Source organism: Primulina tabacum, chromosome 4 (genome assembly GCF_025594145.1).
Source record: "Primulina tabacum isolate GXHZ01 chromosome 4, ASM2559414v2, whole genome shotgun sequence".
NCBI lineage: Eukaryota > Viridiplantae > Streptophyta > Magnoliopsida > Lamiales > Gesneriaceae > Primulina > Primulina tabacum.
Window position 1 is genome coordinate 1,697,799 of NC_134553.1, and position 16,000 is coordinate 1,713,798.

Genomic DNA, 16,000 nt, shown 5'->3' on the forward strand with positions numbered 1-16,000 from the left:
AGTTTAATCCATTCCGTGGAAAATAATTTTATTTGATAAAATTGGATACATATGATTAATTATCGACGTGGGGTCCACCGGCCCTCAACCCCTCATGTAATCGCGCTTCAAAGAATTTCTTAGGAATCCGGACATGTCCTATAACTGGCGTCATCGGCTTAAGGAATCCGGACGTCCTATAACTCCGATGACGCCTCGGAGCCGGCGGAGGGGCTGGATTTTTTGCTGCTTCCGGATGAGCGCCCATAACCGCAGTGTGTTTTGTCAATCATGGTTATTTTATAGATAGCGTAGGTAGCATGGCCGTAGCTTCACCATTAATCACGACAATTTGATCATCTTTGAAGCATGTGGTCACAAACTTCACCCTATAAAGCAATATTACACATCATTCCATGGCATCAAAATGTGAAGCGAACTTTGAATATGTATAAAAAAAAGATCTTAAGCATAAACATGGCAAGGGGTTAAGGAAACCTACAAGAATCTTTCTTTAATCTGTCTAATGTTTTTCGCCTGTAATTCTCCAACAACCTTATCTCCGACGAAAACTGGTGACCTGAAGTCCAGTTCTTGCTTCACATAAACAGCCCCTGGCTACACATTTTACTCAACCCATCATTAAAATTGGCTTCACTAATTATTCTACGCTACGAAAAAACATCATTCACAAAAAATGAAAACAAAACAACGATGCTTACGAAGTGATAAGCAATGATTCTAGGAAACAAAGAAGCCACGAGCATTCCGGGGACAGGGATCTCTGTAAAACCAGCTTGTTTAGCACATTTCAGATCAAAGTGTAATGGGTTTGAGTCATGAGTCAGTTTCGAGTATTCAGCAATGTCGGAATCTGAAAAAATTCTGGCCTGCTTCAAAATGCCCCCTGTTTTCAGCACATTTTCCGAGGATAATGAATAGTGCCTTAAAGAGAATATGGATTTTAACAAGGGTCCCTTCATCAGCATTGCAGCGGGAGACTTTCTGTTTACAAAAAAACTGATCTCCACAAAAGTTGCAGCTAAAATTCTGAAAAGTTGTTCATAGAACAATTTGTATTCAGAATAATGAATAATGAATCTTCTTTTATCTTCAAATTACTAACCGAATGTTTGAACCTAAACATCTGCAAATAGTTGGACAAAGAAAACCAAAATTTCAAGGCTTAGTTTGGTTTCATTTCCGTTCCCAACTTTCTCTTCCTCCAAATAACACCAAACATTAGCATATCATTTTCATTCTCTTAAGTCTTAACCCAAAATCCTTTTACATCTCCAACATAATTATATCTTCTAAATCTCCTCCCAAAATACTCAATTGTTGTTAAGAATATAGATCAAAATATCATCAAACATTGATTATAACAGTTCCGTTTCTCTAAACAAAATCAAACGTATATTTTATTTCGTTTCACAGAAAATTTCCCCAAATCATTTCCTAAAAATAAAACCAAACAAGCCCCAAATATTTCACTGATTTGTCAAACAATTTTCCATTTTATTCGCCTCATTCACCGAAGGTAAATAATCAAGTATTAAACAAACTAACTTAATGAGCAAGAAAACAGAAAATCAATGAAGTTCGACCACAGACAAACAAACTTTTCACGCAAGAAAAACCATTGTTGAAACATTCTGGACCGATCTTTCATCGAAAAACTGAAAAAATCCAAAATTGTGAATATAATCAGCCAGAAATTAAAAAAAAACGGCGTGCTTCTTGTGTTCATGAGATTTCGGCACTAAAAAACACCGAGATAACTTACAGATGCAAATGGAGAGAACCAGTAATCGATCGGTGAAAGGGAAGTATATACGTATATAAGCGTATGTATCGTATCGTCCGTAAGAAGACCAGGGAAGGGTACAAGACAGGTTTTATCGGGAGAGCGTTGGTATGCGGATGAGTGTACCGTTGCCGCATTACATACCCTATATTATTTTTTTAATGGAAATTTCTGTTAAAATCCATTTTCAATGTAATAAAAAAATATTAAATTTTATCATGTGTATCAAATTATGCCTAACAAAATTTAAATAATTAAAATTCATCGCATCGTCCCTAATTTTGAAGTTTTCATTTGCAACGATGTCCTTTTTTATATGAGAAGAAATTTCACATATGTCATCGGGTTATTATATTTTGCATTTCTTATATTTTTATACATTTTATTTTGATATTTTATCGAGTCTAAAAATTTTTACATATCAAATTAAATATATAAAATATATTATCGTCGAAAACAAAATTGTAATAAATATTTTTGAGGAGTAGATATCTTGTGAGACGATCTCACGAATTTTTATCTGTGAGACAGATCAATCATACCGATATTCACAATAAAAAATAATATTTTTAGCATAAAAAGTAATATTTTTTCATGGATGACCCAAATAAGATATTTATCTCACAAAATATGATTCGTAAGATTTTCTAACACAAGTTTTTATTGCAGAGTCTATTTGTTTGACTATGATGGAAGTTGGGTTGGGATTTATTTAAATCGACATTAAATGATATATAATATTCAAATGATTTATTTTAAAAAATTATCCAAATAATTAATTAATTCGACATTATCGATTGAGAATTGTTCTGCTTTGGATCTAAACCTACAAAGCTTCTCCTTCAGCCAGCACTTACATGGCGGCTGTGTCCGCAGATTCGACCCGATTTCGTTCATTCAGTGTGCCGAGAGGTCTCATTTCCAAAAGCAACAGCATCAATCCAAGCTCTGTGAAATCCTCAATTCGCCAAAGAAGACTTGCAGTGTGTGCTCTGAGTGCAAATGACGATTATAAGCAGCGTAAAGACGCCGTTCTCTCCGTTTCGGACTCCCCTACTGCCACCAGTTCCACCTCCAGACCAAAGTATGTTGGTTATTTCAAATCTCTGTGACTTAACATTTTGTCTGTTAGATTTGAGATTACAGAAACGAATTTGTAAGTGCTGCATTCGTTGTTGTCTATTTGCTATGACGAGTGGAAAATAGAGAGTTTCAGGCAAAGGTTGTCGAATCATAGGATGCATTTGAAGATATGCTTGCGTTACAAAACTATGATTGTGTCAATCTGTGAAGTTAAAATATGTTTGTCCTGGTAGAATTACAATAACAACTGATTGTGTCGTTTTGTGAAGTAAAAATGTACTTGTATAGGTAGGACTACTGTAAATGTTTATTTGAGAAGAGATTAACGTTGGCTTGAAGGAAGTTGATGCTCTGTTACTGGAGGAGGAAGTTGACTCTTCAGAGCAATACCATATTTTTGCATTAAATGAATCTCTTTTGCTCGTTATGATTCTTAGAATTTAGTTGATTAATTTGATTACTTTCGTCTGGGAGAGGTGGAGTGTTCGTACTTCTTTTTATTTGATTGTGGTCGTCAACTCTTCTGTATGAATTCCTAGCTGACTATCAGGAAACTTATATTCAGGGTGAAACGTCACACTATTTCAGTGTTTGTTGGTGATGAAAGCGGAATGATCAATCGTATTGCTGGAGTTTTTGCTAGGAGAGGATACAATATTGAATCCCTTGCAGTCGGGCTAAACAAAGACAAGGCTCTATTCACAGTAGTTGTATCTGGGACTGAAAGGGTACTACAACAAGTTATGGAACAACTTCAGAAGCTCGTGAACGTATTGAAGGTCACGATCTTGTTATTAATCTCCGAGTATATTTTTCATTCGTTATGCGCTTCATGCTACTATACAAATCGATCTTGGCCGGATGTTCAGGTGGCACTGAATTAACTCTCTTTTTTCTGACTTCATTTAGAAATATGAGTATCTTATTGATTACTGCTGGCTTCTGTTAAGTGAATTCTCGATCTTTTTGTATTGCTTTTCAAATGAGGGTGCCATATTCGTTTTACTGTTGTTTCATCATAAATACTTTTTTAAGATTTATCAATTTATTAGTATCCTTCTTCCATTTGATTTTTAATTCTTATGAAACCTTGATAACAGGTTGAAGATATCTCAAAAGTACCCCAAGTGGAACGGGAATTGATGCTGATTAAAATCAACTCGGATCCAAAATATCGAGCAGAGGTAGTTATACTAGGTTGAAATATCTGTACTATTTTAATTCTTGTTTGAGAATTGAGCAATCTCACAGCGATTTCATTTTTGTGTGTGATTAACAAATATCATGTATTTCTTTGCTTTCTATACCAGGTCATGTGGTTGGTGGACATTTTTAGGGCCAAAATTGTAGACATCTCTGATCATGCACTAACAATCGAGGTGATTACTATTTCGGAGAAGTATATCTATCACACTTATCATTTAACGGAACGACAGTAGCATAAGCTGCCAACTATGTGCACTGACCAATTAGATGAAGTTGTTTTAAAATTTCTTTTTTTGCTTTGTATTTTATCTGACATTGTTAAATGGATAGATCCGGGACCATGTTTATTTTGCCTATATTTTTTTGTGCTGGATTTTATTGTCTTATCATCAAACAAATTCTCTTGGTAGAATTTGCTATTATTCTTGTGACTCTGTTTTTGAGATACTCTTAACTCATATGATCGGAATGTTGTCAAACTCTTTACATAGGTAACTGGAGATCCTGGGAAGATGGTCGCTGTTCAAAGAAACCTGAGAAGCTTTGGAATAAGAGAGATTGCCAGGACAGGAAAGGTGAACAAAATGAATAACAGAGAGAAAATGTTTGCTTTTCTGCTCTATGTGATCTGATGTCCGTGGTTTCGAACTTAGATTGCCTTGAGAAGAGAAAATATGGGGGAATCTGCTCCTTTTTGGAGGTTCTCTGCCGCTTCATATCCAGATCTTGAGAATGCAAGGCCAGATGATACTGTTTTGAAGACTAAAGAGAGAACTCCAATCAGAGGATCCGATACGTCTGTAAAGGTATGCTAGTATACTAATCCTTTGCATTTCGTTATGGAAAAGACGTGCCCTTTATTTCGGCTTAGTTTGTTTTGAACTTTCCTCACTTCTACTATGGGCTTTGAGGTCTGACATTTGAATATCCTATTGAGTTTGATGTCTTTTAAGTATAAGACTCAGTTGATTGGAAAGGAGTTTCAATCAAGTATGTACCAACACAGTTGTTTTGGAAATCTAAAAGAAAGTTTGCAATATTAATATTTATCACTAACTGGCTTTACCAACTCCTCCCCGGGATCACAAATCCTGAAGATATTCGTGTGGAAAAGACTGATTAAGATTATTAATTTTTTTATTATTGCACTCTGGCTAAAATTTCTGGCTAATTCTTAGGCTTTATGCTCTATTTAGATTTCCAACTCTTGCCGCAATTATATTCTCAGTAGATATTTTTTGGTAACCTTAGAAAGGAACCTCGAAGAAACCATCTCATTCTTTTATATCAAAACTGTGGGAAAGAACTAACTTAACTTGAAATGTTCGAACTGTGTGTCTGGCAAGTGATGTTTCATAAATCATGAGCTTCTGCTTTAATATTAACACAAACTTAAAATAAAAAACTTAAAAAATGGCCATCTGGTTTAACAATATAGATGGTTGTCTACGTACGCGCCTCAGTTGCTTTTCACCATTTTTTTATACTAAAGAGCTCAATTCCACAGTTTTTCTGTTCTTGAACTAAAGGCCTACCTTCTCTGTCTATGTTTTTGAAGGGAGATGTTTACCCCGTGGATGCGTCTGATGACTTTTTTGTCAATCAAGTACTTGATGCTCATTGGGGAGTACTGAATGATGAAGATGTAAGAAATTATCATGATCTTTGTGTTTGACATTTGTTTCTCATTCTGATTTCCGGTCAGCATTTATTCCCCGTGAAACATGCAAACCCCAACAGGCATATGAATATGAAAGATATGTATCTTCATTAATTTGTTTGAGTTGAGGTACAAGTGATCGTAAATTTTCCATGGTTCCTGCAGCTGCTTAACTTTTTTATTTGAAGCTTGCAGACTAGTGGGCTTCGCTCACACACTCTTGCAATGCTTGTTAATGATGTTCCTGGAGTACTTAACCTTGTTACAGGGGTTTTTTCCCGAAGAGGATATAATATCCAGGTACTACGTAATTTAATATCTTCTTCAGATTTCAATTAGATTTTTTGTTCTTTTAGAGCTGTCTTATTTATGGTTGTTTACGTCTTATTTTTGCATTGGTTTCTTATATCTAGAGTTTAGCTGTTGGTCCTGCTGAAGTTGAGGGGATATCTCGCATTACCACCGTTGTTCCTGGTACAGACGAATCAATTTGCAAGTTGGTACAACAACTTTATAAGTTGGTAGATGTTCATGAGGTGAGAGCATTGCATAGCTGGTGAATCTTGCAGTTCCTCGTGGAATGATTTTTTTTAGTCCTGATTTGGCAATGGTTGAACGTTGCTGTCAATGTAGTGCTAGATGGATGATAATCTCTTTTTAAATCTGAAAGGTTTGTTAGCCTTCTTTTCTTGTGTGATTAGTGGAGTTTCGTGGTCTTAGCTAATCAGTAATGGGGCCTTAAGTTCACCACTTGCTTAAATCGTCATTTGGAGCCACGACTTTTTTATTTGGTTTACCGTGTTAGTCTTTTAGATCACTGTTCTTTAACATGCATGTTGCTTTTTCGTCCTATAAGAATTTGTTGTGCTTCCATAAATGTTTCCATGTATTTGTGCGCATCATATGTGTATTTTCTTTGGGATCTGTTAGTCTAGTAGCGTGATGGTTGCCTCTTAACAAAGTTGAGGATTGCTCCGCTCCGCTCCTGGTTTTTCCTTAATCTATAGCTTGCTCCAAATAAATGACTTGATGGAAAGATTTGTAATTTCAGGTTCAGGATATCACACATTTGCCTTTTGCTGAACGAGAACTAATGTTGATAAAAATTGCTGTGAATGCTGCTGCTCGGCGCAATGTTCTTGATATCGCTAGTATATTTAGGGCCAAAGCTGTTGATGTCTCTGATCACACTATAACCCTTGAGGTAAAAGATTTTTGTCTACTTGTCATCTCAGTCTAACATAAATTAAAGCTAATGTTAAGGAATATGATATCTTTAGCTGTTGATCGGAATTCGCCAATATGCCTCAGTAATATTTGGAATGCTGTTGGAAGTATTGGATAGTTGTCTCCTTAAAGTTCTTACCCCAAAATGAGCACTAAGAGGGGTCATTTCCAAAGCTTGCTGGAGTGTGTATTAATTACATTAGGCAATAAATGGGGAGTATTTTAGTCGTTTTACTAAACCTAGCCTGGTCATAATTCATATCTAATCCTAACTCATGTAATTGAGAGCCCATACTTCCTGTGAACAACGTGGAATAGTCTAACAGTCTTATGGATTATGTTCGAGTTTTTTGGTTCTTTTCAGCTTAATTTTATTTCTTTTGTTGATTTTTCTTCTTGTTCTTTGTTCCAGCTCACTGGAGATCTTGACAAGATGGTTGCCTTGCAAAGATTGCTGGAACCATATGGAATTTGCGAGGTTCATTTTTTTTTATTCCATCGATACCTGTTTTGCAGACTTGAATAGGTGTAGCTGTTGTGTTTATTTAGTCGAACTGCATAATGATGACCAATACTACAACCAATCTGAACGGTTCTAAGAATGATTTGTACTCGATATACCAATGAATTAAATATTTGTACTAAATTAAAGTCGCCCTCGCTTAGGCTTGGAATAAACTTTTTTACTTGATATAGAATGGCTGGCCTGAAATTATACATCTATTAATTTCCTTCATGTGAGTTTTGGATATAAATTTCTTACCCAAACTGTACTTACCAAACTAAATTTGCTTCCAATTTTGTAGGTGGCTCGAACTGGTCGAATTGCACTGGTACGAGAATCCGGGGTCGATTCAAAGTATCTACGAGGATACTCTTATCCAGTGTAGTTTCGGAGTTCTTCAAACTAGCAGTGCCTTTGGATGCACACTTGCTTCATCCTGACTTCGTACATACATGGAACAAATAAAACTGTCGGAACGTGAGCCTGTCCTAGAGTGAGGGATTGTGTTTTCTAAAATCATTAAATCATCTTCTTCTTCTTTTTTTGAGGTCTAAAATCATCATGAAGTCTTTTGCATTTTCGCTTTGTGCACTTGCACTTGCACTTGCTATGTTTTCGTTGTGATTCCAACTCGTAGTTTTTATTTATTTATTTATTAAAAATGAATAATCTCAATCATTGCGTGATTAAAATTCAATAATATGTAAAATTTTTTAGGAAATCAATTTTATGTATTCAGCGTGATTCGAAAATTATGACATCTTTCCTGATAAATCAGTTTTACAATTACCATAAAAAGGGTAGAGCAGGATGCAATAGTTAAAGGTTAAATGTTTAATTAGATCAAAAAATTTAGTTAAAAGAGAGATCGATTATCATTTTAGACGTTATAAAATTTGTATTATTTATTCTGCAAATAATTTCATTATGAAACACAAAACTTTTAAATATTTCCAAATATTATATTTTTTGAAATAATACTAAAATCACATTAATTCTTTTTTTCCAATATTGCATTTGTTACAGTAGATGGTATTTATATATTTTAAATTTAATGATTATGGATAAAGTTATGCGTATAATTAAATCCCGAATATGTTTACATGAATTAAATTAGTATTCTAAAAGGTGTCGTCAAGGAATGTGCGGTAGCCGTTGTATTGTTGTTAGAAAGGTAATGTCTTAAAAAATTGACTGTCTAGATTGTTTAAGTGGTCGTCAAATTTAATATATAGAATTTTAATTTTTTTGAAAAGATATTGATCGATATATTTTTCAATCAATTTATATTATATAAAAAAAATTAATACATTAATTATTTTGAATTTAAATTATTATAGAAGAATTATTGATAAAATATGTCGATGAACAACTAAAATTATACGAGTAAGTCTTTTGTGATATGGTTTTACGAATATTTATCTGTGAGACGGGTCAACTCTATCGATATTCACAATAAAAAAATATTTTAGCATAAACGTAATATTATCCGTGAGATCGTCTCACACAAGTTTTTACGAAATTACATAGATACTAGTTCATCCTACTACTTTTTAGAACAAGAAATGAAATAGCGTTCACAAGTCAATTTCTAAGGACCATGACTTATGGTACATTCTTGACGGATTAAAATAAACTAACTTAATTATTTAATTAAACTAAAAAATGAATTATATATCAATCCCAAGAAACTTAAGATTAGGGTTCTAAAACAGAAATTCCAAGGCTCAGTCCAGCGATGGCTCTCTTCAGGAATCGTGTAGCTTCTTTGATTCTTCTCCGCTCCCATCTCCAGCCTTTATCCCGATATCTTTCTTCCGGTGAGGCCATTTTTTTCTGTATTGTTCTGAATCGTGCTAACTGTTGGATGCAGCATCCTCGGAAGAAGGAGAAGCTTATTTATCCCCGTCTGTTTCTTCCGATGAATTCTCCAGTAGTTGCTGACACTCTTTCATCTTGTATCTTTTCCTTTGTTTTTTCGAAGAATTATTGTAGATTGCGTTTAGGGTATCAAATTACTGAAACTAGGAGTACGTATAGATTGGGATTGTAATGCACTCACGAGACTTCTGTTTTCGCTTCTTACATGAGCCAATTTTCTTGCGATCTTTTTTTTTTGGTGGAATAATTTACTAGAGTTTCAATATTATAACTGCTCAATTTGAGAGGTCAGTTCTGGTTCTGGGATGAACTCAAATGCCGAAACTGAATCCCTTTGATTGTAGGGTACTTACATTAAAATGCAATACTGTTGCTCAGTGTAAGAAAAAAACTACATGTAAATAAAGCTTAATCTTTACTGTAATCGGGAAACTGCTAAAAAGTACTTCTCTTTATGGGTGCACCATCGTTATATAAAGTCACCCAGGTTTCAGTTTCAAAAGGTTTTAGGAATCATGAATTGAAGGCTTCATTAGCCTGAAAACTTCTAAATTTCATATTTTATTTTTCTGGTGCATTGGAATATGTATTAGGAAAACACGAGGCTGGAGTGTAGTTTCCATGAATAGGAAACAGGTAAATTGTAGTTCAATTGGTACCCTTCTTCCTTCTTATTCTAATCCTCAGTGTAGGGTATTGAATGAATCAAGCTCGAGTCAAAATTCTAAAATTTTCAGGCTCAGCTCATTTAAACTGTGAAGTCTGTGCTCTAGCCTGTGTTGGGTCATTTGTTAATTTGTTGTAAAAAATGGGTCAGTTAATTGTGAAGATAAATTAATATATATTTAAGGATGGAATTGCACGGGGATAATTTTTTTTGATTTTTGAAGTAATTATTATGTCGGAATAAGAAGCTTTGTGAGATAGTTTTAAGTTGATTTCGTAAAAATTCAAGTTCAAATCCATCAATTAGATAGCAGGCTTGGCCTATCTTGCACTTAGCTTCTCCATTTCATGATTCAAAACATTCACAGTATACGGACCTCTTTTGTCCTTTTTGTGAGAGGAGATAGTGAAAATGCTTGACCTTAGGTACTCGATTTCATGGATTATTTCTCATTCTTTTTTTTAATCGTTAAACAATAATTTCGTTGATCTCCATTGAATCTGATGATGAATGAAATTAATTATACTCGCATAATTCCTTATTATCCTAGCAGTATTATCCAACTTTAGGACATGATATGTCTTCATTTGCAGGGGCAAAAGAAATAGTGGAGCCTGAGACAGTGTCGTCATGGACGTTGCCGTCAATGATGAACCAGATGTTCACACTGGACATCAGTTCCCAAATTGGGAGTTGCATGCCATTGTCAATGATGCGGATTGGGACCCAGATCCACAACATTGAGATGCGACCTGGCCAAGGAGGGAAGCTTGTCCGTGCCGCAGGAACCTCCGCAAAGATACTTACTGTCCCCAACAGGTCTACAAGGTAAAGTATTTATATCTGAACTGAAAGATATTTTGAAAATGTGAAATTAGTTTATTTGTTAAACTTTTGATTGATATTAGGTTCTGTGAGATAAAATTGCCATCTGGAGTCACAAAGCAAATAGACACAAGATGTAGGGCGACGATAGGGATGGTGTCAAATCCAGGGCATGGATCAAAGAAACTGCGAAAGGCCGGTCAAAGTAGATGGTTGGGGCGGAGGCCCGTGGTGAGAGGTGTGGCCATGAACCCTGTTGACCATCCTCATGGTGGTGGCGAAGGAAGGAGTAAGAGTAGCGGGAGCCATGGTCGTGTGTCGGTTTCACCCTGGGGAAAGCCTACTAAAGGTGGATACAAAACTGCCAGGCCTAAGAGAAGGATTTAGGAAGGAGGGTAATCGTCTGAGGGATTTTTTTGTTTTTTTTGCTGAAAAGTTTCGTTATATTTTTCACTTGGAGTATTTCCTTCTGTGACAGAATGATCTTCAAGAGGAATGTCATATCACCCTTTTTAGTTTGATGGATGAAAGAGTCGATTGAATATAGAGGGAGAGATCGCACTGCCAATAAATGAAATTTGAATGATGATTAAATCCGAATATCTTCGAAATAAAATTTTGAATTATCCGATAAAAAATTATCTGTCCGATAGAACTGTCCTTTCATATATTAATTCTTCATGTGCTTTCCAGATTTTACAGCTAATTGATTTTTTATTTTATTACTGTTAAAAAAGCACACGAACACGCATATTAAATATTGCATATCCTAGTAGTACTGGTGGGTGCAATACTTCCAGAATTATAGCCATCGATATCCAGCTATCCAACTCGAGTTTTTTGTTCCAAGTTCTAAAGAATCTGTCGCTTCCAACGGGGGGAAGAAGAATAAACATATGTAGTTTCTAAGCGCTATAATCTCCACTCTCCTCTTTAGCAACCTTTTTTCACCTTTGTTGAGCTTTCATAGATTCTCATTATGAAATTGTGACTTGGTGGTTAGATGTATGCATACAAAAACCCGAACTTAAAACTTGTCGGAATTTATATGTGGAGGAACCTCAAAATCCATACACAAAGCGAGAAACGTCTTCCTAATCAACCACAAACGATAACTAGGCGGTCGCATTCAAGCCAACACATCTACATATATAACATGCACGCTATGCCCTACTCGTGAGAAACAGCAACGAGCTGCTTCCCGATATTACGACCTGAGAAGAGTCCAATTAGAGCCCCTGGTGCGCTCTCAAGCCCTTCGGCTATGTCTTCTACATAAGTGATCTTTCCCTCCTTTATATGAGGCAGAACCAAATCAAAAAATTTCGGGTAGAGGTGATAGTAATTGCCAACCAGAAATCCTTGCATACGGAGTTGCTTTCCTATCAAACTCGTCAAATTATAAACAGGTTCAGGCTTCTCGAGATTGTACTGTGAGATCATCCCACATACACCTATGCGGCCATGGACTCTCATGTTGAGTAATACCGCATCAAGCATCTTCCCTCCTACGTTTTCGAAGTATATATCTATGCCTTCAGGGAAATACCTAATTAAAACAAGATTGGAATCAGCACCAAAGCCAAAAAGAGATTAAACCGAAAAACAATAAGTTTTTCAACTATAGAGGATAATATCATGCTTTTAACCCGTACATAGTACATAAAATCATACAGGTCCATCGAAAAGTCGAGGACGGATAGGGGAGTATCGCCCTGCCAGCCACCCCTTCCCTCTCCGATCGAATTTTGAATCATGGGTTGGTTGCAAGATTTTTTAAAAAAAGATTCAGCTCCTCTGAATTTATCAAGGAGAAGCTCGCAAATGGAGAACTGAGATGAACTTTACAAAACAAATTCATAAACAAAATTCATCTTTGCAATGGCTAGGTGATTACTGAGTAGATATTCACATCAGAGAAGTTAAAAAACTCACCTTTTCAAAGCGACATTCAAGTCTCGTTCTTCTTTGTAATTAAATGCGTCATCGAATCCAAATTTGTTCTTCAAAAGATCAACCTTCAATAAAAGGAAACAATAAGTTAATTCAGGAGCCTGATCCAATAAAACAGCCTATCTAATCCATCTTGTGAATATTGAATTTCAAACCCAAAAACAACAGAATATTAAAAATACACACACACATACATATAAACAGTTATATGATGCTCATTTTAATCCATTCACCAAGTGAATATTGTTTACCATTCTATTTGCAAATAATGCTATAATATCATTACTGACCTCGGTAAAATTTTTAGGCATTGAACCATTTTGGATTAGTAGAAAATACAATGCAAGTTGTCAAGACATGAAAATAACATGGAACTTCACTCCCAATACAAATTTATTAGGTGAGTGGGCTTCTCAAATTTAGGTGTCACTTCCATATATTTTCTGGAGCCAGTGCAAAATCATAAGACTGACCTTGTCATTGCTACCAGCACTTCCAACAACATAGCACCCCGTTAACTTTGCAAATTGGCCGACAAGCTGACCTACAGCTCCGGATGCAGCTGAAATGAACACGGTTTCTCCCTTCTTTGGAGAGCAAACCTCGAAAAAGCCAGCATAAGCAGTCATGCCAGCCATACCTATCAGGCAATATGATGCCTATTAAAGCAACAACGAAAGGAAACCAAGAAAAGCCATATATACATATAAATTTTTCCCATCAGTAACTGAAGCATCATTACAGGTTCTTTTTTTCATTTGTGTAGTTCGATAAGAAGGGTAGACAATAATGATGCAGTAATCATGAACAAAACATGAATAACTGGTCTATGAAACTTAAATGGCTATGGCATCATGCTGTCAAAAGCTTAAGTTGATCATGCTATCATGTTAATTAGCCTTCCAAGATGGTTGAAGAAAAATAACTTAAAGATATGTTTGACTTACCAAGAAGTCCCGTATAGTAGGAAAGAGTCACATCTGTGTCTTGAATTTTAAACAGTGAATTTGGAGCTGTGATGAGGGAGTACTCCTCCCATCCAGTAATTCCCCACACCAAGTCATCCTTCTTGTAGTTAGGATGTGACGAATCCACTACTTTGGACACTCCATATCCCACAATAGGCTGTTTTTAGTTTTTCATAAAAATAAAAGAATGCAATTAAAATGATTGATAACAATCAGTTCTATTATCTGTGAACCTTTCATTCCAATTTCTTAAAGTGGTTAGCATGATCACGCTACAACTATTTTCTTCTAGTTTACGACGAATTAACTCATCTCCTAAAAAAATTAGTTTTCCAGGTCCGTTCAATCTTTTAAAAAGTTCGATTCTGACCCAAATAATCTGCACTGGAAGATTTATTGAAATAAACTAACAAAACTATTAAGTAACCCAATTTTTTGCAATTATTATTCCAGCCCATCACTAGCTTCTGGAATAAATGAATGAATAAGTTAATACAGTAGTGCATCACTTCAACTTACAGAGCCCAGAGTGAAGGAGCTAGCGTAGCCTCCTTGGGAACCCTGCATCCGATTACGCATGTAAGGATCGCAAGACAAGTAAAGATTCTTCACCAAAACAGAGTCGGAAGAATCTGGGGGAAGTTTGAGCTTGATAACTGAGTTTTGGAGTGCCAAATCGGCTTCTTTTGGGAAGCCTTTAACGTAGTGCTTCAATATAATCTGCTTGTTCCCCACTTCATCTGCCATTTTCCGTAGATAAAATTCACTGTACTCTGTGATTGAATTTTGTGGATATTTTGGAAATGAATCGTGAAATTGTGGCATCGATATATACAAGTGTGAGGTAATGTATGATCGCGAGGATATGACGTCCTTATTACGTATGAAGGCGTCGGTTTTGGAATTTTCCACGACTTCGGATACTTCAATGTTAAAAATCGGCGTGATTTTGAAGAAATATTTTAGCTGAGCCTAAAATTTAGCATCATCTCCATCCTTCTCGAATTATATATCTCGTCACATCTCCAATGATAGTTCTTAATTAGAGTATTAAGAAACCTAAATTTGTTCAATCATAATTCCAGTACACACATACAATCACGGAAACAAAGAATAGTTTCTCTTAGCATAAAAAGTAATATTTTTTTATAGATTAACCAAATAAGAGATATGTTTTATAAAATACGACATGTGAAACCGTCTCACATCTAAACAAAAGAATAAATAGAGTAGTGCGTCACTTGAACATCACCTTTCCCCTCCACAAGCACTATGTATCTTCTTTCCGGAAATGAATCGTGAAATTGTGGAATCGATTTATACAAAAATGAATGCGTCATGTCGTATGTGATCGCCAAGATATGACGACTCTGATCACGCATCACTGACATAGTTTTTTTTTTTCTTTTCCTTTTTCAAATATACATGTGCACGTCTTTGAACTGTCGTAATATTAATCGCGAGTTCAAGCACAAGTTAACACAATTTCCTATCATTTTGGAAAGTAGAATTACAATTTGGTTAAATAAAAAGCACAATTAAATTTTAGAGCAATTACATTAAATGGTTGGTCAAAGAAAGTAGAATCTTTATTAATAAAATTTGAGATAGAAAAATACTGTAGAATGAGATTTTTGATGGACAAGCTAGGTACGGATTTAAGCAAGAAATAGTATTTGAGCACGCAGCTAAACTAACTAGCTTAGGTATGACAATGATAGGAGCAAACACATCGTGTAAGTGATGTGCTTGAGTCACAACGGACATCATAGAGATCATGGCCAGCTCTTTTCAAGCATGTCGGTAAGCAGATTTTTATTCCAATTTGCTCGCACGCACTTGGAAACATAAAGAAGCACTCGTCCGGACCTCCGCTCGTTATTGCTTGTCCCTCCACTAATATCATATATACAAAATAATTACAATCAAATTTAGTTTCAAACAATTATAAAATAAATTAATGGCATATTAATTCCCATCGTAATATAAAAATCGAAGATTTATAGTTCGCACGGACCTGATGCAGAGAGGACTAGAGCAACTAGAAACAAAGAGAGAATCGAAATCTTCTTCATTATATGTACTTTACTTTTGCTGTGTATGGAGATGGTTTTGTGTCGTGTGTTTCTGTGTGTGTGTTTGTGTTTTTGTGTGTGTTTGTGTTTTATACATATATATATATATATATATATATATATATATATATATATATTGAGAGAGAGAGAGAGATTTAGAATAT

General features: G+C 35.4%; 4 protein-coding genes across 6 annotated transcripts; 2 read left to right on the forward strand and 2 right to left on the reverse strand.

Moving 5' to 3' along the window:
* LOC142542264 (3-hydroxyacyl-[acyl-carrier-protein] dehydratase FERN, mitochondrial-like) lies at positions 1-1,916 on the reverse strand. 3 transcript variants are annotated; one of them, XM_075648811.1, is made up of 4 exons: positions 1,766-1,916; positions 702-1,029; positions 482-597; positions 1-368 (listed from the first exon to the last, which is right to left on the reverse strand). In XM_075648811.1, exons 2-4 carry the CDS (start codon positions 966-968, stop codon positions 275-277), a joined length of 477 nt encoding a protein of 158 aa, XP_075504926.1. In that variant the 5' UTR covers positions 969-1,029; positions 1,766-1,916; the 3' UTR covers positions 1-274. The 3 variants fall into 3 exon arrangements, with proteins under 3 accessions (XP_075504926.1, XP_075504925.1, XP_075504924.1); XM_075648810.1 differs by having other exon boundaries at positions 702-1,126; positions 1,766-1,912; XM_075648809.1 differs by having other exon boundaries at positions 702-1,658; positions 1,766-1,910.
* A 651-nt stretch (positions 1,917-2,567) lies between these two features.
* Positions 2,568-8,142, forward strand: LOC142542266 (acetolactate synthase small subunit 1, chloroplastic-like). Its single transcript, XM_075648812.1, has 12 exons — positions 2,568-2,870; positions 3,435-3,648; positions 3,970-4,053; positions 4,180-4,248; positions 4,567-4,650; positions 4,729-4,881; positions 5,634-5,720; positions 5,931-6,035; positions 6,149-6,271; positions 6,787-6,939; positions 7,375-7,440; positions 7,769-8,142. Exons 1-12 carry the CDS (start codon positions 2,644-2,646, stop codon positions 7,850-7,852), a joined length of 1,449 nt encoding a protein of 482 aa, XP_075504927.1. The 5' UTR covers positions 2,568-2,643; the 3' UTR covers positions 7,853-8,142.
* Positions 8,143-9,138: 996 nt separating this feature from the next.
* Positions 9,139-11,440, forward strand: LOC142542267 (large ribosomal subunit protein uL2my, C-terminal part). The gene is made up of 3 exons (XM_075648813.1): positions 9,139-9,287; positions 10,609-10,843; positions 10,924-11,440. The coding sequence occupies exons 1-3, from the start codon at positions 9,206-9,208 to the stop codon at positions 11,225-11,227; spliced, it is 621 nt and encodes a 206-aa protein (XP_075504928.1). The 5' UTR covers positions 9,139-9,205; the 3' UTR covers positions 11,228-11,440.
* Positions 11,441-11,864: 424 nt separating this feature from the next.
* On the reverse strand, positions 11,865-14,596 carry LOC142542268 (2-alkenal reductase (NADP(+)-dependent)-like). Its single transcript, XM_075648814.1, has 5 exons — positions 14,281-14,596; positions 13,741-13,918; positions 13,267-13,433; positions 12,776-12,858; positions 11,865-12,389 (listed from the first exon to the last, which is right to left on the reverse strand). The coding sequence occupies exons 1-5, from the start codon at positions 14,584-14,586 to the stop codon at positions 12,011-12,013; spliced, it is 1,113 nt and encodes a 370-aa protein (XP_075504929.1). The 5' UTR covers positions 14,587-14,596; the 3' UTR covers positions 11,865-12,010.
* Positions 14,597-16,000: the final 1,404 nt, after the last annotated feature.

Bases quoted from the DNA above. Each gene is read 5' to 3' on its own strand.
- LOC142542268 (XM_075648814.1), bottom strand. From the start codon at position 14,586: ATGCCACAATTTCACGATTCATTTCCAAAATATCCACAAAATTCAATC. The intron at 13,919-14,280 runs GTAAGTTGAAGT...AACTAAAAACAG, and splicing joins GCTCCTTCACTCTGGGCTCT to CCTATTGTGGGATATGGAGT. The intron at 12,859-13,266 runs GTCAGTCTTATG...CTTTTATTGAAG, and splicing joins GTGCTGGTAGCAATGACAAG to GTTGATCTTTTGAAGAACAA.
- LOC142542267 (XM_075648813.1), top strand. From the start codon at position 9,206: ATGGCTCTCTTCAGGAATCGTGTAGCTTCTTTGATTCTTCTCCGCTCC. The intron at 9,288-10,608 runs GTGAGGCCATTT...CTTCATTTGCAG, and splicing joins ATCCCGATATCTTTCTTCCG to GGGCAAAAGAAATAGTGGAG. The intron at 10,844-10,923 runs GTAAAGTATTTA...GATTGATATTAG, and splicing joins GTCCCCAACAGGTCTACAAG to GTTCTGTGAGATAAAATTGC.
- LOC142542264 (XM_075648811.1), bottom strand. From the start codon at position 968: ATGCTGATGAAGGGACCCTTGTTAAAATCCATATTCTCTTTAAGGCAC. The intron at 598-701 runs GTAAGCATCGTT...TAAAATGTGTAG, and splicing joins GAATCATTGCTTATCACTTC to CCAGGGGCTGTTTATGTGAA. The intron at 369-481 runs GTAGGTTTCCTT...ATTGCTTTATAG, and splicing joins CAGATTAAAGAAAGATTCTT to GGTGAAGTTTGTGACCACAT.
- LOC142542266 (XM_075648812.1), top strand. From the start codon at position 2,644: ATGGCGGCTGTGTCCGCAGATTCGACCCGATTTCGTTCATTCAGTGTG. The intron at 4,054-4,179 runs GTAGTTATACTA...TTTCTATACCAG, and splicing joins ATCCAAAATATCGAGCAGAG to GTCATGTGGTTGGTGGACAT. The intron at 4,249-4,566 runs GTGATTACTATT...CTCTTTACATAG, and splicing joins ATCATGCACTAACAATCGAG to GTAACTGGAGATCCTGGGAA.